The sequence below is a fragment of the Nothobranchius furzeri genome, chromosome 2 (assembly GCF_043380555.1).
Source record: "Nothobranchius furzeri strain GRZ-AD chromosome 2, NfurGRZ-RIMD1, whole genome shotgun sequence".
NCBI lineage: Eukaryota > Metazoa > Chordata > Actinopteri > Cyprinodontiformes > Nothobranchiidae > Nothobranchius > Nothobranchius furzeri.
The window spans coordinates 25,809,076-25,834,900 of record NC_091742.1 but is presented as its reverse complement, the minus strand read 5'-3'; the positions used below and the strand labels follow the sequence as shown (position 1 = coordinate 25,834,900).

Here is a 25,825-nt window from a genome sequence, read left to right as displayed (position 1 = left end):
CTGGCTATGTCATCAGCAGCTAAACCTCGGCTAGATGAAACCCTGTTTTCTGCAACCCATCTTATTATTCTATTCAACGATGAGAATTGCTCAGGATTCTACAGAGATCACAGGCTTTTGCCATGAGTAGAACGATATCTGTGTAAAAAGTCGTGACGGGGTCTTGTGAGTCCCAAAGGCAGAGGAACATCTGGAGTGCCTTATTGGTTTTTTTTGTTTTTAAGCGAAAAGCAAAACTCTTTTTCATGTTTCATTGCTGAACCTCTCTGCATATTCCATTTAAATAACTTTGATTTTAGGTGTTTACACAATGAAATTGTATTTAGTTCTATGTAATAATCAAATTATTGAGTGTTGGGTTTTGTGTTTTCTGTAGTTTTTGGTTGTTTAAAGTTTTTATTCTCAGATTTCTGGTTAGTTGACTGCGTCTTGCCTCAGCTCCCAGATTGCTCAGCCCTTACTGATCCACGATCAGCATGGAAGGTGCTATAGAACTAGAGATGATGAGGATGTCTTCAGTTCTTCATCAGTTGCCTAAAGCAGTTTTTCCTAGTGGGGGTTGGGTCCTCATGACAAATCATGCAAAGCAGGTGGTAGTGACGTCCAACCCTAGTCCCTGAGGGCCATCCTGTATTTTTAGAGGTTTCTCCGCTTCAACACACCTGATTTTAATTGGTAAGTGATTGACAGGCTTCTGAAGAGCTCATGACCTGCTGAACAGGTGATGAAATCATTCAATCAGGTGTTGGTGCAGGGAAACTACAAAAACATACAGGTTTGGACACCACTGCCCTATATGCCCATCTCTTAGAGAGGTATCATATGAGCTGCTGCTCCATTTCTTTCTGTTTTGGGCTGTTTTAAAGCCAGTTGTCAGAATATTTCGCTACTTAGTCAAAATTAAACATGGAGTAAATGTAAAAATCTGGATTTATGTAGTTCAGGCACATGTCCAAGTGTAACAGGAAACCTTCCTCATGTTCATTCTTAGGTTTTCTCCCACCACCCTGAGCTGTACAGCCTTTAAATCCTCATCTATTGGTTTTAGTTGTCAGAGTTATTGCTGCGTCAAAACGTTTCTGCAGTAGCTATCTGCAATCTACAATAAAATGCTCTTAACGTGAGGCTCTGCATGTTAACAACTCAGAGAGAGAGTCAATGTGACTTAAGGGGAACTGAATTCTTTAACAAAAACAGAATAAGGACAAATATAAAGCAGAGATGTGTTTCTGTTAGAGGAGTTAACCTGTGGAATAGTTATGACGGTGACTTAAAAAGGTGTAGTTCGTTTTCCTTGTTTAAAAATAGAGTTTTAGAAAAATACAAATATCAAGAATGAAAAGAGCAAAAACGATGCTACTGAAACTCTTGATTGTTTTGCTCTGATGACGTTACTTACTTAAGGTGGAAAGTTTTTGGTTTCGTTTGTTTGCTTTGTTTCCTTTTCTGCAGGAGCTGCATGCAAAAAGATCTTTGTTAGAAGGGTTGGCGTAATAAGCAAATGCTTCAGCCAATGCCTGTCATGGTCTGCGTCTGCCCCTTCCTTCAGGTGCCTCCTGGTGTCCTCCATCCCTCTCTAGATTCCCTTTTGTGTCTCATAGCGCCCTCATGTGTCCTTTGTCTGCGTCTCATTTATGTGTTTTCTGTTTGTAGGCATTCGATCATCCCCATCCCCTCCAGTTGTAGCTCCAGCCTCTTTGTCCCCAGCTCTGTGTGTGTGAGTGTATGTGTATGTTTGTGTGTGTGTGTGTGTGTGTCCATTCCCCAATTCAGTGTGTGTGAGTGTATTTGGGTGTGATTGTGTGTGATTGTGTGTGTGTGAGTCCTTCCCTCAGTCTTTTAGTTCAGTTTTGTGTTTATCTGCCCTCCTTTGGTTCTGCTTCCCCATTTGGATAATTGTTGTCACCTGTCTTCCCTCCAGCCCTCACTCCACATACCTGCTTCCTGTTTCCCTAATTGTTCCTCCCAGTCTATTTAAGCCCTGCCTTGTCTCTGTGTTGTTGTCGGTCCATTGTATTTCTTGGTCAGCGTTGTTTTGTCTCCGGTCTCCGGTCTTTAGTCTATAGTCTCAGTCTTTAGTTCTCTGCTCAGAAGGTGAGCTTTTGGATTTTTGTCTTAGTTTAGTTATTTGGTTTTTGCCTTCGCCCCCCTTGGATTTTTGGTTCTCCTCCTAAATAAAGGATTTTTACGTTATACCAACTCCTGCCTCGTGTCATCCTGGGTTACTGCATTTTGGGTCCAAACCATCCTCTCAACGTGACAATACCTTTTGATTAGCCTTGTCTTTGTGGTATTTTTTTTCTTTAACATTTTCTTATTCACTGAGATATTTGAATGCTAATCAATAACGTTTTGAAAAAAACCCATAAATAAACAACAACAGTGGCTGGATGCATTATTAAAGCCAAACATTAGTCAGTGAAAATAAAGTTTATTTTGAGAAATAATTATTGAACAGTGACTCATATCCTGCTAGAAACGAGTTTATCTCTCCAGCAAGATGCTATCTTCCAGCACACAGACCTTAAAATAACACGGTGTGTCATATCTTAGCTGTGCTGCTTTAGAAGTAGCAGGGAAATGCAACCAATGACATTTACAGAAGTAGTAACAATCAAATCACTTTTAAGGGATCTATAAAAAACCACATAAACCTGAAACAGGCAAATCAAGAATTTTAGAGCTGTCTTATGGGCCATGCCCATCTGTACCGGGTCAGCCCGGGCCGGGTAGCCCCAGTCGGCCCCAGCCTGGCCCGGTTGATTCCACACATCCTTGTCTTAAGCCCATGTGGGCTGATTCTACCCACCAATCAGAGGCTTGCTCTAATGGAAGGTGTGAATGGGCTGATTCTACCCACCAATCAGAGGCTTGCATAAATGGAAGGTGTGAATTTGCTGTCAGCAGTGGGCGTGTTGGCCCTGGTCGGCCTGAAGCAGTACCCCTCGGGAAGAGGGCCGAGAATGAGCCTTGGTTGGCCCGGGAAAATTCCAGGCCACCCAGATATGTAAACAACCTACGCTACCCGGCCCGGGCCGACCCGGTACAGGTGGGAATGGGGCTTTATGGGCCATGCCCATCTGTACCGGGTCAGCCCGGGCCGGGTAGCCCCAGTCGGCCCCAGCCTGGCCTGGTTGATTCCACATGTCCTTGCCTTAAGCCCATGTGGGCTGATTCTACCCACCAATCAGAGGCTTGCTCTAATGGAAGGTGTGAATTTGCTGTCAGCAGTGGGTGTGTTGGCCCTGGTCGGCCTGAAGCAGACCCCCTCGAGAAGACGGCTGAGAATGAGCCTTGGTTGGCCCGGAAAAATACCAGGCCACCCAGATTTGTAAACAACCTACGCTACCCGGCCCGGGCCGACCCGGTACAGATGGGAATGGCCCATTAGTGACTGCTTTAGGCCCCAAATACGGTACTGTTGATATCTGTAAACTAATGTTTTTTCCTGTCAAAAATCTGTTGCACCAAATACCTCAAAATTAGGGCTCTTTGTTTAAAGTAAAGAAGGAATGAGATGTGTTTTCTTGTCAAATAGCAGATTTGAGGAACAACTTATGCGTGTTAAGCAAAGTGCATTAAATATTAAAAACCTAATTAAGCCTTTGGAATGAGTAGCGGGCCAGTCTGAGTCGGTGGGTTTGTAGCTGTAAAAGTAAATAATCCTGAGTAAAATCTGATTACGGTTAAATAAAATGCCTGTTTTAGAGCTAGAATAAGGTAAAACGGTGGCTGTGGCCTGGGAAAGGTCACAGCCTGTAGGTCGGTGTGGGCCTGCATCTTTCTTTAACATCAAATCATTGGTACTAATATCCAGAACTGTGTTTTATAGATGTAGGACATCAGCTCTGTCAGGAAGTACAAACATCTCCCTACTCTTACTACTCCGTCCCCCCAACTCATACACTACTAATACACACGTCCAATATTTGGAGGAGGATTTACAAAAACGTCTTTTCTTCACGGACGTCAGAACCGAGTCTCTGAGCTGCCCCTCTTCAGTGTGCTGTTACTGAACTCGTCCCGCTCAAAGCTCAGGTTGTTGTGTGATCTGGATATCATCAGCAGCTTCTCGCGCTTGCTGTAGTCGCGTCTCACAGACGCGGACACGTCTGCGAGCACCTCTCCCCGATCCTCCCTGTCCTCCAGGCGTGTGTAGCCTTTGCTGCTGCCCCGGTTTCCGGAATGACTCCGGCTGCTGTTGCTGCGGTCCAGCCGGGGCCAGCTGGGGTGTTTCCGCTGCTCCTGGTGCACGCTGAGCATGCTTGGCTCTCGCTCCAGGTCTAAAGATTTGGAGTGGCTGTTGAGCATGTGTAGAGAGGAGTTTGAGCCAAAGTCGCTCCTCGCTGCTCCCGGGGAAAGCCAGCAGCCTGAGGTAGAGGAGGGAGCAGGGGAAAGGGTGCAGGAGGAGAAAGAGGAGCAGCGAGAGGAAGAGGACGCAGAGTTGCTTCGGTGTAAGCCTGGTGGTTTGGAGGCCTTGGCAACAGATGCTACAGGGACCACCAGAGACTCCATGGAGCTGAGAGGCATTGACCTTTCTCCCTCTCTTGTCTCTCCTCCTCGCTCCTCCTCGGTTATTGCCTCCATCTCTGGTTCATCAATCACACAATTGTTGAGTTTGATAACAGGGAGGGTGAACGCAGAAATAGACGAGGAGACGATCGACCCCGCGTGGTGTCCTCCCTTCTCCCCATCTGCATCCACCGACCACTGGTGATGACCGTAGAACGAACGGTCCTTATAAAGCGGCGCCAGCAGCCCTGCGAAGCTACAATCCAACCTGGCCTGCTCCCCACGTCGACGAAACTCCTCATCTCCTAGCAGAACCTCCTCCTCTTCAGCTGATCCTCCACTTCCAGCCCGAGAAGCAAACGCCAGGAGTGAGTTGCCTGCCAGACGTGCAGCAGCGTCCGCTCCAAAAACCCGAAGATCGCCCTCTCTGGCGCATACGCCGTACTGTTTTTGTTCTTTCTGCCTGAGGCGATGGATGTCGATGACGGTGGAGTACATGTCTCTCATGTGGATTATCTAGTGCAGGGGGAGAATTAGATTAGCAACAGCGTAGTGTTTTATTACTACATAAATCAGCACAGTTGTGTACTTTATGTTGGATGTCTTTGGAATACATGTTTGGATAACAAGGGGAAAGACAGGAAGACAAGCGATTTTATCAAATCATGGAAAGGAAGGAGAGGCAATAAGAACGGAGAAAATGTCATCAAAAGAAAATTGCAGAGATGCAGGAGGAAGCAGGTTGGTAGAAATCAGATCTGCATGTTAGTTTTATCATATAGAGAAGCTTCTGGATGACTGCAGAGAACTCATCTTTCTACTGAGGGTGCTTGAATTATTCCTTTAGAATCAATCCTGCTTGAAAAGTTCCACGGACTTCTCTGGTCTTAAAGGGGCATTATGGAAGTGTGACAGCCAAAACATGTATAGAAATAATAAATGTCTTCTTCATACGTTCTCCTGCAATGCCCTGGTCCTGTAGAATGAGCCCTGGCATTTTTACTGTGATTGCCTGTTTTTCTGTAAAATCACAGAAAAAGAGAGATGCTCGGGTCGAGCAGGCTGCTTCATGCGCGTTCACGCTCAGGCATCGCCCGTAGCATTTGCTATCCGTAGCTTTAGCAGCAGAGAGAGAGAGGCAGTGCCACTTTGTCGCTGTTCCTAACGCCTAGTGACAAAGCTAGCTACATTTCTGAGGACCCTTAGCTACTTTCTGTAGAACTTTCTTCTAGATATTTCCTGCAAATTAGCAACAAAATAGCCATTTTCACTCCGAACCGTTCTTTGAACGTTGTTTCAGCTGTCATCAAGGATATAAATGTTAGATACAGATACAAAGGACATCACTTTAGCGCTTTAGCTCACCTAGTAAGACGTCGGACTCTCGTGCAGCAGACCTGGGTTTGATTCTGGATGTGAACATAGTTCATTTAGAGTTTATTTTTTACATTAATGGTATATTTTTCTACAGTAAGATGCCCAAATTTTTATTTGAGACTCGCCGAATGGCATTGAATTCACAGATAAAAAAGTTGTGGGTTCAACTTTCATTTTGGAACAATTTTTCAAGCAAGGGAAGGGAATGATCTGAGCATGCAGGAGGACTGACCCATCATAAACCTTTGTCGGCTGTGCTGAAGAGAAAGGTACAGAACCAAATTATTTAATTAATTAGCTGCGCGTTCTCCTGTCCTCTGTCCTCCGGGCCACACACACACACACACACACACACACACGGGACTGTCTCAGCTGTTATTTTCGTTAAGGAGTGTCCACGTACAGCATGCGCGCCTCGTGCACGAGCCTACTATTGAAGCGGTCATTACGCTTTCGGCCTGAGGGGGCGATCGCGAGCATAAAAATTCTAAACTCCGTAAAGTCCCTTTAAACTAGTCTGGTTAGAAGAAGCACAGATTTCGGCCCTACCTTTGTTTCTCTGTCTCTGTTTTCATGTAGTATGGCGTTAGCACAGATGAAGATAAAAATCCCAATCCCCATGGTGAAGGGCCCGAGCATCTTCATCCTCTCAGAGTGAAGATGTTGTCCCAGGAATCTCATCAGGGGACCACCAGACTGCTGGGATGGCGGACCTAAAAGATGAAACACACAATGGAGTTTCAGAGTCAGATCCGGTTTCATTAGAATGTAGCATCAACAGTTTTCTCAGTTGTTACCTTGAATTTCGTGAGTCGTGTTGCTCACTTCCTTCTCAGCCTTCGCTGCATTTCCTGCTCCGGTAGGCGTGGCTTTACCGTGTGGCCAGTAACCCAGCGTCGCCATACCGATCCCTACTCCCAGGATGATCAGTCCCAGAAAGAGGAAGAACCCCGAAGCCGAGTAGAGGCGGAGCCTGCCACGCACCACCACCACGTCAGTGCGGCGTTTCCGTCGTCTGGATAAAAATACGGTAAATGAGGAGAGTTTTTAAGAGATGTTTAAACCTCTGGCATTGCACGTAAATCACCATCACCTGGGGGCAGTCTCAGGAGCGTGGCTGGCCAGCGAATGGGCGGGTCGATGCTGAGAGCGGGCCGAGTCCTGCCGCTTCAGCTTGGCCAGGCCTGTAAGTACACCCGCTGCTGCCGTCATGCTTCACCTGCAGACATTAGGAGATAAACGCATGACTCACAGTTTTCCCTTCATAATAAAAATATAAATCATCTAAAGTAGCAGAAGATAAACAAACGTAGCACGCCACTCTACAGGTTCCTCCAGAGTTAAAAAAAAAACAAGCAAAAAATTGCCAAAGCTTTAAAAAAAACTGAGGTGCTGTTGAGGGATTCTCTGTGAATTCACATGGAAACTTCTGGTTTATCTCAGGATTTTTACTAAAGTGCATCACCATGGTAACTAACTATGAATACCGAAGGTGTTCTGGGACCAAATGTGTACATATTAAAGGTGGATGCATGAGAAAAAGCACCACATCATTAATTACATCCTGAGACCATGAGATCTCTCCTTTGACCAGCAATCATCTGTGTTAGATGGATTCTAAGACAGAAAGGTGATAAAATGTGGTATAAATCCAGTGCTTTAAATAATAATAATAATAATAATAGCAATAATAATGATAATAATAATAATGATGATGATAATAATCATAGTAATAATGATAACAACAACAATAATTCCAATATTAATAATAATGATGATGATAATAATAATAATAATGATGATGATAACAATAATTACAATAATAACAATAATGATGATGATGATAACAATAATTACAATAATAATAATAATGTTAATAATAACAATAATAATAATAATGATGATGATGATGATAATATTAATAATAATAATGTCGATGATGATGATATTAATATTAATAATAATAATAACAATAATAATAATGATGATGATAATAATCATAGTAATAATGATAACAACAACAATAATACCAATATTAATAATAATGATGATGATAATAATAATAATAATGATGATGATAACAATAATTACAATAATAACAATAATGATGATGATGATAACAATAATTACAATAATAATAATAATGTTAATAATAACAATAATAATAATAATGATGATGATGATGATAATATTAATAATAATAATGTCGATGATGATGATATTAATATTAATAATAATAATAACAATAATAATAATGATGATGATAATAATCATAGTAATAATGATAACAACAACAATAATACCAATATTAATAATAATGATGATGATAATAATAATAATAATGATGATGATAACAATAATTACAATAATAACAATAATGATGATGATGATAACAATAATTACAATAATAACAATAATGATGATGATGATAACAATAATTACAATAATAATAATAATGTTAATAATAACAATAATAATAATAATAATGATGATGATGATGATAATATTAATAATAATAATGTCGATGATGATGATATTAATATTAATAATAATAACAATAATAATAATGATGATGATGATAATAATATTAATAATAATAATGACAATGATTATAATATTAATATTAATAATAACAATAATAATAATACAAATTACATTCAAGGGTTTGGTATCCTGAGCTAATTTAAGATTGTAATGAAGATGCTTCTGATTCTGTTTAATATCAATGCAAAGAAAACATCCTGCATGAAAGTGAATCATTGGGACAAGAATTGGGTACAAAATCATTGAATCTTAGCAGCCCTGTTAACTTTTATAAACATTTTCAAACAAGTTTCAAACCACAGTGGTTCTAGAAGACATTCAGAAGTCACTGGAGCTTAGATAAGTGGAGGTGATCGTAACATTTCTTCCTTTTAGTGATGTCATGAACTGTGTGGCCTGTAGCTCTACATTAATCCTACATGGCTGAAGCTTTTTTCTCGTTCCTGTTATGCGTCATCTTTGAGCCACTGTCTGAACATTGGGGTGTTCTGATCATTTATATTTGCGTGTACAGCAGGGGCGGTCCCAGGGAGGGCCCAGGGTGGATCCCCTTGTGCCCCCCCCCCCCCACCCCCCCCCCCCGCTGAGGCCATTAATGGGTTTAAAATGTTTTGCGATAATTTTGCTTAATGCAAAATGTGCAACCAAGGCACATGAATTAATTCATCTGAAGTTGAAAATAATTGCTGAGGCAAATAAATAAATAAATAATGTTGAAGTTTTTCTTTGCTAAACACTTTTATTTCAAAGCTTTATAAAAACAAATTGGGGGGGGGGGGGTGCTGTAATTACTCACTTCATTCTGAAATCTTTTTAAATAATATCTGTAATGTTTTCATACAAATGTGCCTCTTTAACAGAGAAGCTGTTCATTTTAAATTATTCAACCAAAGACTTTGAATCGAAGCTCTGACCAATGTGTGTGTATGTGTGTGTTTCCTGCAGAAAGTGAGTGTTATTATAATATTTTTAGTACCTATTATTGATGTAAATCCACAAAAACACACAACCACTACAGCTGTGTCCTCAGCTTACTAGCAGTGAAACTCTGTTGGTTTTTCAGCCTAAGGACATCATTAGTGTGCAGGAGTTTTCATGCATGTGTGTGAGTGTGTGTGTGTGCATTCTAATGAAGTGCTTCTTCCTGGATTAGTCCAAAATACACTTTAGAATCAGCAACATCGCAGAGACAGAATCTAAAACAAGGTCGTGAATTTTAATCTTGCGTCATTTACTTCCCGTGATTCTGCATTTATGATGTTTATGTTTATTCTGAGAGTTGTCATCCTTACATATAATAATTCTGCAGTAACACCATGTTCAGATTAATCCTCTCCTCTGTGCGCTCCAGCTGCTCAGAGTCTATTAATAGTTATTAGAGGAAGAGGGTTTTTAAACAATCACAGGCTTATTTCAAGGGCCTCCATTTGACTCTAAATGCTTTATAATCTGGTTTAACTTTAACATTGGTATTGTTAAGGGAAACACGAGAGGATTAAACTGTCCATATGAGAAGCAGAACAACCTTTTTAACTACAAATGGACTGTTTGAGGTGCTGCTCGTGTACAAATGCTGCAAAAGTCTAAATAAGGTAAAAGTCTAGCTTTGGGGGGGGGAAGCAGAGTCGCAGCAATTTAACAGAGGTGGCCATAGCCGCCCGTTTAGGGCGCCACTATTTTGACGACTCAGATTCTTAAAGGTGCAGCAGAGGACCTTGTTCTTCAATCAGATTTATTTATTTATAAAGCGCTTTTCAAGCAAAGTGCTTTATAAAATGACCCCAAATTCCCTTAACAGTTTAAAACATTAACAGACATATGCACACACACACACACACACACACACACACACACACACACACACACACACACACACACACATCAGTAAAAATTTATATTCGGCTGAGTCCAGATGAGCCCAGTAAGGTAAGGCAAGGAAACGCCAACAGAGGAGCCGTCTGCCTCGGCAGCATCAGGTATTCCACACTAAGTCAGGGCGCTCAGAGGAGGGGGAGCATAGACCCCCCACCTCCACTTAAACACCACCTGTAGAGCGCCCAGGAAGCAACAGCCGACCACCGCCCCCGGGGCAGAGGGCCCCTACAGAGAAAACACTGGATTAAAATGAGTAAAAATATGAAAATAAAAGAGTTAATATAAATGACAAAAGTAAGAAAATAAATAATAAATTACAATCATAAAGACAGAGAGTAAAATAATAATATTAAATAATGAAACCGTGCTAAAATATAATCATAAAACATGCAAAGCAAGCAATAAAATATAATCATGTGAAACGAGGAATAAAACTAGTAAATATTTAGATAAAAGCAAACCTAAATAGGTGGGTCTTTGTCACACCCTGTCCTGTCTCCCCATTCTGTTCAGTCCTGTGTCCGTGTTAATTGCTCCCACCTGCCTCTCGTCTCCCAATCACCCACGGTCCCAGCTCCTGTATTTAAACCCTGTTAGTCCATGTTGTCTGGTTGGTTCATTGTTTCATTGTCCTGCGTGCCCTCCATCAAATCAGTGTTTTAAATGTTCCTGTCTGCCTCTCTGCCTGTTGCTTCCCCTGCACTTGGATCCTCACCTCTGTCTCACTCACCGGCGCTCGCTGACAGAAGGGTTGGTTCATTCTGTCAGCGCGCGCCGCCCGGGGTCATGTTTCACCCGGACCGAAATAAATGACGCACATACGCACTGCACTGAACGCACACGCGAGTAGCGAATGTAGCTTAACTTTCTCTTAAGCCATGGCGGACAACGTGGACCCCGGTGGAGTGCGAAAGACAGAAAATGTCAAAGGTGTGGCACCATTTTTCACGTCGTAAGGCGGAAAGCGTACTCCAGTGTAAAAACTGTAAAATGGATGTAGCCTAGCACACCACCACGTCCTCCATGCTGCAGCACCTGACCAGGAAACATCCACATGTCAATGTCACTTCTGCAAGTAGACTTGGAGGTCTGCTATATGTTCTGCGGACACTGTGTGACATTTTCGTTTGTAGCGCTCAGTTTCAGCTCACACCGTGCGTCTGCTAGCAACACGTCGGACCTAAAAATGTGCTAAAAATAGCAGTTTTTACAACACGTCAGACTTATTATGTGTTGTTATTAACATCTGTTGTCCCTCGGGATCGCTGCAGGAGGACATGGGTATTTATGAGTGGCGGAGAAAAACAAAAGAAAGTAAATAAATGTTGTGTGATCAGTATAATTTGACATAACCACGGCAAACATGCTTTCTCGGCAAGCCTTGTTAGTGTGAGAAAAAAAAAGTGTAGAAATTAAAACGAACGTGTGTTAATAGGGAAACAGCTGGCGAGCCATGTTTGCGCATGCGCCGTGAGCGGTTCTGGTGCTGTTTGGGCCGCGGCCGCTCGCATTTGTTTACTGTGAAGTAAAGTTGAAGCGCTGAAGTTTTTTTTTTCATTTTTCATTTATTGACATTAAAATAAAAACAGAAAAAAATACTACTAACCAAAATGAAAAAGGGGACAGAAAGAAGAAAAACTTATGCTATCTGCCCCTTTTAACTAAAATAACATTAATACAAAAAAAATTGAACAATATAGTTCCTGGACCGGTTGGCCCACACAAACCCAACCCATGAATCGAAAAATCAATTTAAAAAAGCGAAAACGAGTTACACAGAGAGAAGCATAAAGTTGTAGACCTCTATACATACATATATACACAAATGAACACATAGACTTGTTTCCTTTTTTTTCATCCCCCAACCCCCCTTCCCTCTTACATCTATGTAACAGATCTATATAAGTTAATCATTTCATTTTTTATCTCCTTTTTGAAATTCAATATTGTTTTTGCATTCTTGATTTCAGTATTTAATTTATTCCACAGTTTAACTCCATATATGGACACACAATGTTCCTTTATGAGTATCCGATGTCTAGGTATGTTAAATAATTCATGTCCTTTAGTTTTGAAAACTAATTTTGAATAAAACTTGAAGAATAACTGGCAATTGCGTGCTCATTTCAAGAGGTCTTTCGTATTTTATAAAATGCTATTTGATAAAATGGTTTACAAACGCTAAAGCGTAATTTATTAGAGTACTTGATTACAAAACTATTCGATAGCTGCAGCCCTCCTGCAAGGCCTTATATGCGCATTCAGTCAAAACATGGAGGGCGGTTCTTTCCTGAAATTCAGAAACGTCCTCCGCCTTACCTTAAAGTGCGAAGAAAAACTTTTGATGCATTTAAATTTTTGCTCCTTGAACATTAAGAATGAAAGGTCCAGCATTCCTTAAAGGAGATATTCTGGCGGTATCTTGAATTTTTTTTTTTTGCACACAGGCTTGTAGGAACGTGTAAAAATAACCCGTTTATCACAGGACTAAATTCCAGCCACGATGTTTAATGTTTCCTAATTCCTCTTCCTGTTCTTTCCTCCACATCTCTTCTCCCATCTCCTCTGTTCTCACTCCCAGTCTCTGTGTGCTAATGCAATCTGGTTGTGACCGTGAATAATTCCCTCCTTTAACTTTCCACCCCTCGTCTTGTTTCTCTTGCACCCGTTCCCGCCTGGCCCAATCCCCAAGTCAACTTTGTTCTTTTCCTCACTTTGAATTAAATTTTTATTTGAACACTTTCTGCTTTTCAGCGCAATAAAATGCTGCCATAAGTGTCCGACAAAAGCTGTTCTCGGTAGATGTACTCACACAGAACCAGACGGTTTCTCCTCCTACCCTCTTTTTTTTATCCCTGTTGCATTTTTATCTATTTTTCATGTCAGCCATATTATTGGTGACAAAAGTGCTTCATCACAGATGGTGAATCATACAAAGAGGATAAAAACAAGCAACCTCTCATCTCAGATTTTCTGTGCTCCCTTTTACTCTGATTTGATTCTCTCTTTTTGGCTGCTTGTGCATCAAACAGTAACCCACACAGTCTGCAGAGCGCTGGACGAGGTTTCCTGTTTTCTGCTACAGGAAAAGGGAACGGATGGCAGGAGAGGAAGGTAGAAAAGAGTCAAGGACAGCAGAGAAAATGACAGTAAAAGGAAAGTGAGAGCAGGAGGAAACAGAAACAAGCTGTGTGATGAAAATCTGCCCCGAGAAGCTGCTCGCAGATGAAGTGGTGAAAAAGTGAGAAGCTCTTTCCTGGCAGTGATTAAAGAATGACAAAGTGAATCTGTGCTGTGGTTTTAACAATTCTGGAATGAGAAGCAGAGAGGATGTACCACAGTAAGGAACCAAACACGGACCTTCCTGGTTCTGACGCGAGACTTTCAGCAGAGCAGAAGAGCAATATTCATAAAACCTGTTGTTTTTACTTCTGTAGTTTCTTTGTAAAAGTTATTTATCACCATTTGGCCAATTTCTCTGATCAGCCTCTGTTCAGAGAATCAACGTCTCTTAGGACTGATGAGCTAACGGCTAGTCTAAGCAGACCTAAGACCAAGGTGACTACTGCAGTCTTAAAATATAATTGTGTGAATGAAATATACATGTGATAATTCAAATTCAAAAATACTTCATTAATCCCAGAGGGAAATTAGAGTTTCAGTACACACAATTCTGAGATCAGACATGCATACATACATACATACATACATACATACATACATACATACATACATACATACATACATGGACATATGACAAGAAAACCTGAGTCGCACTGCCTTAATAGAGATCAGAGGGTTTATATGAGGATTGGTTCAGGTGGAGGGAAAAAAGGCACTTCAGACTAAAGCTTGGTTTATGCTTGACGCATTTACTTTCCGCTTGGTGATGCGTCTCGCAGATGGAACACGCTTCACAACTCGCAGCGTTTATGGTTCATGCGGCTTGTCTCTGCGGTGAGCCAATATTATCCCAAACTGTAGGGGGCAGCATGGAGCTCTACGGCATGCATCCAACACTACACCATAGTAGAAGTAAAAATTACTGTTTACAACATGGCATTCCAGCATTTTTTAACAGCGTCCTCGTCTTTTCCAACAGTGCGAGCTATTTCTCTCCAAGAATTATTAACAACATGTTGATCACGGTGATCTCTGAGAGCTGAATCATACAAATGTCTGTATTTACGAACCTCTGCCATACTAGATCTTGCCGGTCCGCCATGTTTTTCCGCGTCCGTCCGTCCGCGTGCTTAGAAAATTTCCTAGGTGCGCGTTGCGGAAATTTTGGGCCATGCGGAGGCGCGGTGGAGGGGCGTGGTTGTTAAAATGACGCAAAATGACTTAACTTTTCCGTGCGGAGCCGTGCGGACCTCGCGGACGCGTCACGCATAAACCAACCTTTACCCTCCACAGGGAGGGCAGCTTTGCGATGCAAAAAACACCTCAGACAGAAATGCAGCAGACTTCAGACATAACACAACATAAGTGTCCACTAGGTGGGGAGGTAGGGTTGGGGACTATCCTCACATCAGTGCATGCAGCCGCGATAAGCAGCGCTCGTCACCTCAGTTTGGACAGGGGAAGGAGGTATTTGGGTTAGAGGGCACAGTGACTCCTGGAAATGATTCAACGGCCTTCACCGGTCGCAGTCCCGCCCAGGCTGGGATAGGGAGACAGAGTTAGAGTAAATACTGCTATAAAACTGCACAGATTGGAGCTGTATAGAAGGCAGCACTCTACTCAGGTCTTCAGTCACAGACTAGCCATTAGCACGTCAGTCCTGTTGGACGTAAACTTAATAATTATTTCTATTTCTATTTTGATACCGTTTCCTAAAATGTCAATTAATTACAGTTTCAAAGCAGAAATACAGAATTATTTTTTCCAAAGGGCACCATCTAGAGGCAGACAAAATGTACTGCACCTTAAGCCCATCTCCCTACTTCTGTGAGGAAGTATAATGAATAATGAATTCAGTCCTGTGTGGTGGTTACCTCGGTAACCAATAAATTGTGTCTGTTATTAATAATCTTTGAATGCTGATAGTCAAGCAGGAAAACAGAAAATCCCTCATCTATAGGACACATCACATCAGGCATAATCCCTATAGCAACCAAATGTACTGCTGCTAGGTGATACGTTTCTATAGCAACCAACAGCTGTCTGCTCAAGATACACAGGTACAGCAAATTTGCAAAAGTCTTAAATCTATCCCTCATTTCCTAATATGGAGCCAGGCAGCATGGAAATGTTTACAGAGGTCTAGAGGAAAATTTCTTGTGGATTTTTCAAATATTGTCTTTTGTTTTCGCTTTTTCCCTCACTGAGCTATGATTCATTCAAACATAAAAAGGTTGAAAAGATGGGCCCAGTTTCAGAACTTTTCTAACAATCTGTCTTTTTTTGCTCTTGTTTCTTAAAGGGACTTTACGGAGTTTTGAATTGCTCGCGATCGCCCCCTCAGGCCAAAAGCGTAACGGCAGCTTCAATAGTAGGCTCGTGCACGAGGCACGCATGCTGTACGTGCACACTCCTTAACGAAAATAACAGCTGAGACAGTCCTGTGTGTATGTGTGTGTGTGTGTGTGTGTGTGTGTGTGTGTGTGTGTGTGTGTGTGTGTGTGTGTGTGTGTGTGTGTGTGTGTGTGTAGCGCGGAGGACAGAAGACAGGAGAATGCGCAGCTAATTAATTAAATAATTTGGTTCTGTACCTTTCTCTTCAGCACAGCCGACAAAGGTTTAAGATGGGTCAGTCCTCCTGCATGCTCAGATCATTCCCTTCCCTTGCTTGAAAAATTGTTCCAAAATGAAAGTTGAACCCACATCTTTTTTATCTGTGAATTCAATGCCGTTCGGCGAGTCTCAAATAAAAATTTGGGCATCTTACTGTAAAAAATATACCATTAATGTAAAAAAGAAACTCTAAATAAACTATGTTCACATCCAGAATCAAACCCAGGTCTTCTGCATGAGAGTCAGACATCTTACAAGGTGAGCTAAAGCGCCAGTGACGTCCTTTGTATCTGTAACATTTATATCCTTGATGACAGCTGAAACAAGGTTCAAAGAATGGTTCAGAGTGAAAATGGCTATTTTGTTGCTAATTAGCAGGAAATTTCTAGAAGAAAGTTGTACAGAAAGTAGCTAAGGGTCCTCAGAAATGTAGCTAGCTTTGTCACTAGGCGTTAGGAACAGCGACAAAGTGGCACTGCCTCTCTCTCTGCTGCTAAAGCTACGGATAGCAAATGCTACGGGCGATGCCTGAGCGTGAACGCGCATGAAGCAGCCTGCTCGACCCGAGCATCTCTCTTTTTCTGTGATTTTACAGAAAAACAGGCAATCACAGTAAAAATGCCAGGGCTCATTCTACAGGACCAGGGCATTGCAGGAGAATGTATGAAGAAGACATTTATTATTTCTATACATGTTTTGGCTGTCACACTTCCATAATGTCCCTTTAAGTTCAGTCAGTGAAAGATGCAAAAGAAAGTATATTTATGCATCTATTAGTTCAGAAGGTCTACCTTCTCTACAGCAAAACACAAAGAAACGACACAACTTGCAGTTTTTGAACAAAACTGTGTGATAGCAATTATACTCCTTGAAGCTTTTAAACTGAGCAAAAACAAGTATTCATGTCGGGCATGTGTGTTGAAAATAATTCCTTCCTCCTCATCATTTTCAAAGAGGTGTGATTTAAAAGGAGGAGGACAGGAGAGTGGGACGTCAAAGGATGCTGGCATAGAGTAAAGGGGGGGGGGGGCATATGGGAATCGGGAATGACACGATGAGAGGAGGAGAAGGAGGTGGCAGTGAAAGTGAGGAACTTACATTCGGGTTGTTAATTGAATGTCGCTTGTCTGATTTGTGCTGAAAGTATTCATCTCCGGTCAGTAAGTTCACACGTTAGGCGATAAGGAAGAATGCAGAGGGAAGTGTGGGGTGGTGGGATAAAGAAGTGGTTAGACAGTTTGTGTTGGACCACAACCTGAAGTGAAGAAGGAAGAATACTCCAGAAGGGATCTGATCTGCTTGTTGACTCGTCAAACGTGCCCTCAGCTGTAAATAGTGATCGCCATGTGAATGAAAGAGTCAATCAGTGTGTTTACATGCAGCCAGTAACCCTTTTAAAACCCGAATATTCGCAATAACCCGGTTCCGCAGGTCCATGTAAACACCGCCAAAAACCCGGATATGCTCATAACCGGGTTTTCACCTGGGGTAACCCTTTACTAACCCGAATGGTCGAGTAAACGCATACCGGGATATCCCCATCAAAGCGTGTGTTCTGCGCATGCTCTGTTCGCAAGGAATCTTGGTCTTTTGAGTGGCGAGACGTCTTGTATGCGCCAGAACACCGGAAGTAAACAACAAGTTGGGAGCAACATGGCGAGTCGCGGCACAGCACCACACTTTTGGAGTGACGAGGAAACTAAAGCGCAAACAAACGCGGTCGCTATCTCTTCCGAACTGGGAAACATGTTGTTGTTTTCACGGATACCGGAACAAGAAGAACCGGAAATGACGCATATTGCGTCTGGACGTAGTCCATACGTCCTGACGCTACTCCAACGTCCGCATTTAAATCAGGTTATGCAAGTTAGGGGTAACTCTTTCTATTTATGCTTGTAAACGGGTTATTCTGATCAACTCAGAAACCCGAATACCAACCTTAACCCGATCATAACCCGGATATTGGCTGCATGTAAACGTAGTCCATGTGGAAAAAAGCGACGCAAGACAGACGGACATGAAAGACACAATGAGAAAGGCAGGAATATTTGAGTGAAGCTTGCCTCCCCAAAAAACGAAAACCTGTCCTCCACGTCGCTTTAGCTTCAGGGGAATGTTTCAGACGTGAGCTGTTGAGTTGAGGTTAACTAACGCCAACAAAAACAGTCAAATCACTTTTTTTCAACCTGACCTGATTTTAAAGGGACGATAAAGGTCACACAAATACTAGCATGCAGCACGACTTCCCTCAGACAGTCTCCATGGAAGACTCCCTCGGGTTTTGTTTCTCCTTTGGGAGAATTACAGCATTTGAACTCAGAATACTAAGACATTTTACTTCTTTGCAGAATTACTCCACACGAGTCATGAACCTAATTATAGAGAACAAAAAACGTTCTCTTTTGTGCAAAATGTTCTTGACATGGTTTTTTCCCTTAAATGGAGATCTGTCAGGTTTTTAAATGTTCAGGTCAAATTAAACCACTTCGTCAGAATAAAGCAAATCATTACAAACCAGGACAGGCTGCCAGTTCTTCACAGCATGGACGTAATTTTCACTTAAGAAGTGGGGGGGACACGGGTGTGTGTGTGTGTGGGGGGGGGGGGGATCTTTACAGTATGCTCTAATGGGAAACAGGCTTTTCCACTTGGTCCTAGAGCTCAACCAGTGTCCATTTAATATAGTGTAATATTGTTTTTGGATGGTAAAAAGTGCAGGAGTCAAAACTTGACTTTGGAAAAAGTGGGGGGGGGACATGTCCCCCCTGTCCCCCCCACAAATTACGTCCATGCTTCACAGGGACACAAAGACAAATAACCACTCAGACCAAGGGACAATTAAATCGCCGATTAACCTAACATGCATGCTTTTGGTCTGTGAAAGTAAAGAGTGGTACCCAACGGAAATCTGGGCGTGGGCGCATAGAAAGCCTGCTGAAGCTGTGGCCTTGTTGCAGGAGGCAACTTCACCACCAAACCAAGAAGAAAATCTAACAATATGGCCAATTTTCACCATATTTGATGAGTTTTCAGGCATATTCTAGCAACTCTAGAAATGTTATAGAAATTAGAACGTGTATTGTTCATCTTTTGTTCTCTTCTCAATGCTGCTGTTGCCCCTTGCTCGTCCTGAAGCACTCACAGGCAGCCCACTGCCAACATGCACAAAGCTACAGGCCTTTACTCGTTGTAACTGATGACGTTTATGCTAATTATGTTTTTTCGGACCTAGCAACTTTTAAAACAACCAATAGCTGTTCCCTTACTAAGGAAGCTAGAAATCATGTCCTTTCTGAAAATGCTTGACCCCTTCTACCTGTTCATGTTGAAGGTTTTATTTGATTATTAAGTAATTTAATAGAACTCCTGATGCAGTGAAGTTATTTAAAATAGTTTTCCTCAAAAGTTCTTTTCTTGCTTTAGTGAAACTTTGGTTCAGTTTTATTCGTAATTATTCTCTTCTCAGTTTTGTCTTGTTCTGTTACACCTTGTTTCATTCTGGTATCTACAGTTGTTTCTTTTGTTCATCACAGCACATTTCACTTTCTGTTTTTTCTTCACATCTGATCTCGATCTGAAAATGTTGCACCTGTTGTTGATTTTCAACAAAGCTCCAAACTTCGTTGGGTTTATATAAGTTCATTTGTTCATTGCCAGCCCTGTTTTGTATTTTCCCCTTTGTTCTTTGCAGATTCTTTGATTTATTTCATTGGTTTCCAAACTTTTTTACTACTGACTCACAAAATTTCAACATCAAACACTTGTAACCACATCTGTCTTTAGTTAACAGCTTCAAATGGTATAACTCCACTTATGCAGCAGCGTGTCCAGGGAGTGGCCTGGGGTGCCACCCCACTGAGTTTTATTTAAATTGACTTTACATTGAGTGCGTTTACATGCAGCCAGTAACCCTTTTAAAACCCGAATATTCACAATAACCCGGTTCCGCAGGTCCTTGTAAACACCGCCAGAAACCCGGATATGCTCATAACCGGGGTTTTAAAAACCCGGTTACCACACCTGGGGTAACCCTTTTCTAACCCGAATGTTTGGTCGTGTAAACGCATATCGGAATATCCCCATTAAAGCGTGTGTTCTGCGCATGCTCTGTTCGCAAGGAATCTTGGTCTTTTGAGTAGCGAGACGTCTTGTATGCGCCAGAACACCGGAAGTAAACAACAAGTTGGGAGCAACATGGCGAGTCGCGGCACAGCACCACACTTTTGGAGTGACGAGGAAACTAAAGCACAAACAAACGCGGTCGCTATCTCTTCCGAACTGGGAAACATGTTGTTGTTTTCACGGATACCGGACCAAGAAGAACCGGAAATGACGCATATTGCGTCTGGACGTAGTCCATACGTCCTGACGCTACCCCAACGCCCGCATTTACATCGGGTTATGCAAGTTAGGTAACTCTTTCTATTTATGCTTGTAAACGGGTTATTCTGATCAACTCAGAAACCCGAATACCGACCTTAACCCGATCATAACCCGGATATTGGCTGCATGTAAACGTAGTCATTGTCCACAAATTGCTTGGGGTTATTAACTCCAAAACAGTAGGTGGTAGCGTTGGTTTCTAGCCCTGGCCAACATAACATTTCTGTATTATCATTACTATTATTAATTATTTCTTCATATTCACATAAATGATATTTAGAGTACTGGTCACAGTCCCACTCCACTCCAGATGGCGGCAGTAATGCACCAAGAAGATACTTGCTAATCACCACAACAGCTAAAAGTAGAAAGAAAGAAAATGACCGTGAACACAATATGAAACAGATTCACTATACTGCAATAAATAATGATTTTGTGAGGGGGGACACCCCCAAAAAAATGTGTTTTTTACTAAACAGAAAGCATGACCACTGGTGCCACCCATACACAAACGAGTACCCCACCTGGGCCACCCCATTTTAAAAGGCCTGGACACACCACTGCACTTACGCCAGTTTATGTCAAAGATTTTAAGCCTTTACTTCAATTACAGTAAAAATATCCCATTGAGAATTGTTTTTCAGTGTTATCTGTTTTTGGGGTCCATCTTAAGACCTTGAACTTTGTGTTTTGTGACCCACTGTGGGGTCCAGACCCCACAGTTTTAAAAGAAAACTGGTGAATATTATAGACTTCTCTTGTAAATTAATCTCTTCTAAACATGGAAAGCTGTTGAGCATTTGGTAGCATTTGCATGCTGCTTCTACTTAGATTAGAACAGGAATTAATCTATTAATATAACCTGTTAAAACACGGTTTAACGTAAACTCTCATAAATGTAAATAGAGGAGAGCGCCCCGTCCTCTTCTGGAGGTACGCCTGGAAACCAGTGATGAGATGATGTTTGACCATGTGGCCTCCAGGGGCAACAAATCCTAGACAAATAACATGTTTTGGATCAATTTAATTGACATTATTGGATGAAGTTACCGAAGAAATTATGTAAGCGAAGGAGCAGCAGATAACGAGTGAGTGTTTGTTGCTCTCCTGCGGACTCACGGTCACGGGTGAGTCATCCGTCTGGAAAATATGTCACTGCATGTTTTCACACTGACCTTTTAGTCGCACTGATGCGACCCCTCGAGTGTCGAATTCTGCACTATCTTGTTTTCTTTCCTCATTAATTTGATGAAACACACTGTTTTCGTGAAACGCTTCACATCCTTCACACTTAATCAGCGCCACGACCTCCGACGATAAATTCGGCTCGGCTCAATTAAATAAAGTTTTGAATTGAACCATCAGGCGCTCGCGCCTGCCGCGCGCGTGTGGATGTGTACTGGAAAGAGCCTGCTGTTGATTGCAGTGAAATGAGTCATTCTGTCTTCCTCGCAGCCACGGCTGTCACTCAGTCACACGCTCATCCAAACTCCCATAGCCTGAGGCAGCGATGCCATAAATGAGCGCTCAAGATTTAAACAAGGACCAATTAAAATTCCTACAAACCCTGTCCTCGTTTTGACTTCCACATGATTTAATTTCCTCTGAAAGAAGACGCAACCATGAAGCTACTCTGTTAAAACACTTCTGTGAATAATTCTCTCTCTTATCACCGTCTTGGGGATCTTTGAAGTAACAGAGTGAAGAGAGTTGCCCTACCAGGGAGGTATTTAGATAGGATTATCCGGCCAGCGTGATATCTGTGAAGGAGGATTAACAGACATGTCACTTGACCTCCTAATGGTTCTCAATTTAAACACATCAAGGCTTGCCGTAGAATTTGTTAGCCAAGGATGTGTGATTATGAGTGATTTTGCTCTTGAAACAGTTTCCAAGTTTCTCCTAGTTTAACATAGATTCTCTCACGCCGCACAATAAAACATAAGGGAGTATCTGCATTTAAAGGGATCTTTAAGAGTCGTGGAATCAAATTTTTATGAAGATGTTGAAAACGATTAGTATGCTACCTGTTGTAGATAGCTGTTTGAAGAATCATAGTTTGGAGAAATGGAGATTAGTTTTGATCAAACAGACGAGCTAACGGCTAGGCACAACGAGGTCAGCCACGAAGCGGATTACTGATGTTTTCAGTGATCTCTAATCTGAAATATTTTTCTGTTCTACTGTAATTGAGAGCTGCTCAATTATGCAAGTAACCACAATTTTAAAACTGCAATTACTTGCAATAAAACTTGACAACTCCGGGTCGGGGGAGAGGTCCTACCTCAAGTGGAGGAGTTTAAGTATCTCGGGGTCTTGTTCACGAGTGAGGGTAGGAGGGATCGGGAGATCGACAGGCGGATTGGTTCGGCGTCTGCAGTGATGCGGACGCTGAGCCGATCTGTCGTGGTGAAGAGGGAGCTGAGCCAGAAAGCCAGGCTCTCGATTTACCGGTCGATCTACGTCCCAATCCTCACCTATGGTCATGAGCTTTGGGTAATGACCGAAAGAACGAGATCGTGGATACAAGCGGCCGAAATGAGTTTCCTCCGTAGGGTGGCCGGGCTCAGCCTTAGAGATAGGGTGAGGAGCTCGGACATTCGGGAGGGACTCGGAGTAGAACCGCTGCTCCTCCGGATCGAAAGGAGCCAGTTGAGGTGGTTTGGGCATCTGGTCAGGATGCCTCCTGGACGCCTCCCTGGGGAGGTGTTTCGGGCATGTCCTGCCGGCAGGAGGCCCCCGGGTCGACCCAGGACACGTTGGAGAGGTTACATCTCCAATCTGGTCCGGGAACGCCTTGGGGTCCTGCCGGAGGAGCTGGTGGAGGTGGCCGGGGAGAGGACGGCCTGGAGCTCCCTAGTTGGGATGCTGCCCCCGCGACCCGGACCCGGATAAGCGGAGGAAGACGACGACTATAACTTTCAATGCTCTACACGGTCAAGCTCCTCCCTATATTACTGAACTGTTAAAGCCTTATGCTCCAACCCGACCCCTCAAGTCCACCCACCAGAACCTTCTAGAAGTTCCAAAGACCAGATATAAAAGTCGAGGTGATCGCCCCTTCCAGACTGTTGCACCCCGGCTTTGGAATGATTTTCCTTTATCGTTACGCAGCGTTGACAGTCTAGACACTTACTAAAAACAGCTGAAGAGCCTTTTATTTAAAGTTGCTTTTACCTAAATCTTTTATTTTCTTAGTTTTTACTCAAATTTGTATCATCTTTCATCTTTTTATGAAGTTTGATAATTTAACGCCGTATTTTTTTCTGACATTAATCTGTTTCTGTTTTAGATCATTGTGATTTAATGACTTTATGTTTGATTTTGTTTTGATCAACGTGACGCGATTCTATATCTGTGATAAGTGCTATATAAATAAAATGTACTTACTTACTTGTTTACTGTGTTCTGACTAGCTGTTAGCCTATCAGTCTGAACTATTCCTCGAAACAGAAGCTGTTATGGTAATTACTTTTAATGAAATATCATTGAAAATACCCTCCTAATGCTCCATATTTCGTTATGTTTTGGTAAAATAACAGTTCAACCATGACATACAGGAGGAGACGGTGTTAATTGGCAGTGTATTGACAGGTGTGACTTCCTGTGCCAGCTTTTAACACTCTTCCACTCTATTAACCCTTTGATGCATGAATTATGAAATCTTCAACCATGATTTTTTTAACAATTTTTTCATTCGTCTTTAGGTGTGAATGAAACAAATTTCAACAAATATTTTTTGTAAAATTTTATAATTTACAAATAACTTATTACATGTCCACTTCAGTGGACATCGTGCATTCTGAGCATGAAATGTGTTGGCTTGGCTTACTGAAGTCCAAACGGAGGGGCTCAAATGCAATAAAGTCTTCAACAGCTGTGCTTAATAGCAAAAACAAATAAATAACAATTTTGAGTACCTGTCCACTGTAGTGACCGTTATGCACCAAAGGGTTAAAATGATCTACTGTCCTACTTCCGGTTAAGATACATTTAAAAATAAAAGCAGTGGGACGCTTGTGTGAGGGCAAGAAGTGTAAAACTGTTTAGTTTAACTGGTTTGTTCTCTCACCAATAATCAGACAATGTAATACTAAAACGCTGCTCTGGTTTACATGTATTCTCCTCACTTTACTGACGATGAGCAGATATCTGACAGCAGCAGGACATTTTATCAGGTCAGGTTCATAAACGGGAGATTTTAAAACATCTAATTTAAAAGAAAGATGTTTTTTATTACTTAAAACAGTGACTCCAGAATGGAAACTGAACTGAAATCACATTGAAGATCTTTTTATGTTTTAGATTAAACTAAAGTATGATAATTCCAGACTCTTCACGCTGTTCGTTTTCTTTGCAACATTAGAGTTCTCACCTGTACAAAAGCCGAGTGTTCACTGCCGTTGTGCCATTAGGCAAGCAGAGGGATCAGGCTACAACCTGGAGGAAACTCAAAAGCCATCTTCCACGGTGAGGAGGATACCTCCAGGAAGATGCGTGCCGTGGAAAGCCGAGGTGACAGTTCGCTCCCATGCAGCGCTTGGAAACAGCAGCAGTCTTCAGAAAGCATCCAGCTCCCTAACAGACACGACGGGTCATCGGTATCACTGTTCACTGCGTTCAAAAGTGTGTTTCTGTTGGGGCTTTATTGTGCGCCGATCATGCTTTACTCCTTGTGGAACGTGCGGAGCGCGCGCAGAGGGCGGAGAGAAACACCAATGAACGGAAATCCTTTTCTACCTCACTCAGCCTTTTAAAATATTCATTCCACGTAGTCGATGATTAACTGTTAATGAAGAACACATCATCTGGGTGTTTGTTTGGGAAACCTAAAATGCGTAAAACGCGTAAAACGTCCAAAAGAAAGAAAAAAAACTTGGTTTCATATCAAATCTGTCCAAAATATGAAAAGGCGTTGAAGAAATGTTTAAAACACAAGCGCTGGTCGATGAGTTTGCTGATCAAGCAGGAAAAATGGGTTTTATTCCAGAAAATCATAGAGAAGCAGCTCCAACCAGTCCTGAATGCGCTTCGGTACTCGTGGGAATGAACGAGAGAGAGAGAGAGAGAGAGAGAGAGAGAGAGAGAGAGAGAGAGAGAGAGAGAGAGAGAGAGAGAGAGAGAGAGGGGGGGGGGGGGGGGCGTTTGTTTGTATGCAAGCTCGGGGGGGGGGGGGGGGGGCAGCACATGTACGCATGCACGTCCTTCCACTATGGGCATATTTAAAGGGGAGACATCAAAGAGAGCCATTCAGAGGAAAGAGGAAGCGCACAGGAAGAAAGTATGATCAGTGGAAGTAAAAACATTGTTTTTGTTTACATGTGTGCTATTTTTAAGGACAGTTTGAAGATTCCTGCAAAAATTAAAGCAGAAAAAAACATCTGGAATATATTCTTGT

General features: G+C 42.1%; 1 protein-coding gene across 1 annotated transcript; it reads right to left on the bottom strand.

Annotated features, from left to right (window-relative positions):
• Nucleotides 1-2,415: 2,415 nt before the first annotated feature.
• tmem200a (transmembrane protein 200A) lies at nt 2,416-25,496 on the bottom strand. Its single transcript, XM_015947990.3, has 5 exons — nt 24,803-25,496; nt 6,983-7,108; nt 6,687-6,904; nt 6,439-6,602; nt 2,416-5,028 (listed from the first exon to the last, which is right to left on the bottom strand). The coding sequence occupies exons 2-5, from the start codon at nt 7,099-7,101 to the stop codon at nt 3,970-3,972; spliced, it is 1,560 nt and encodes a 519-aa protein (XP_015803476.1). The 5' UTR covers nt 7,102-7,108; nt 24,803-25,496; the 3' UTR covers nt 2,416-3,969.
• Nucleotides 25,497-25,825: the final 329 nt, after the last annotated feature.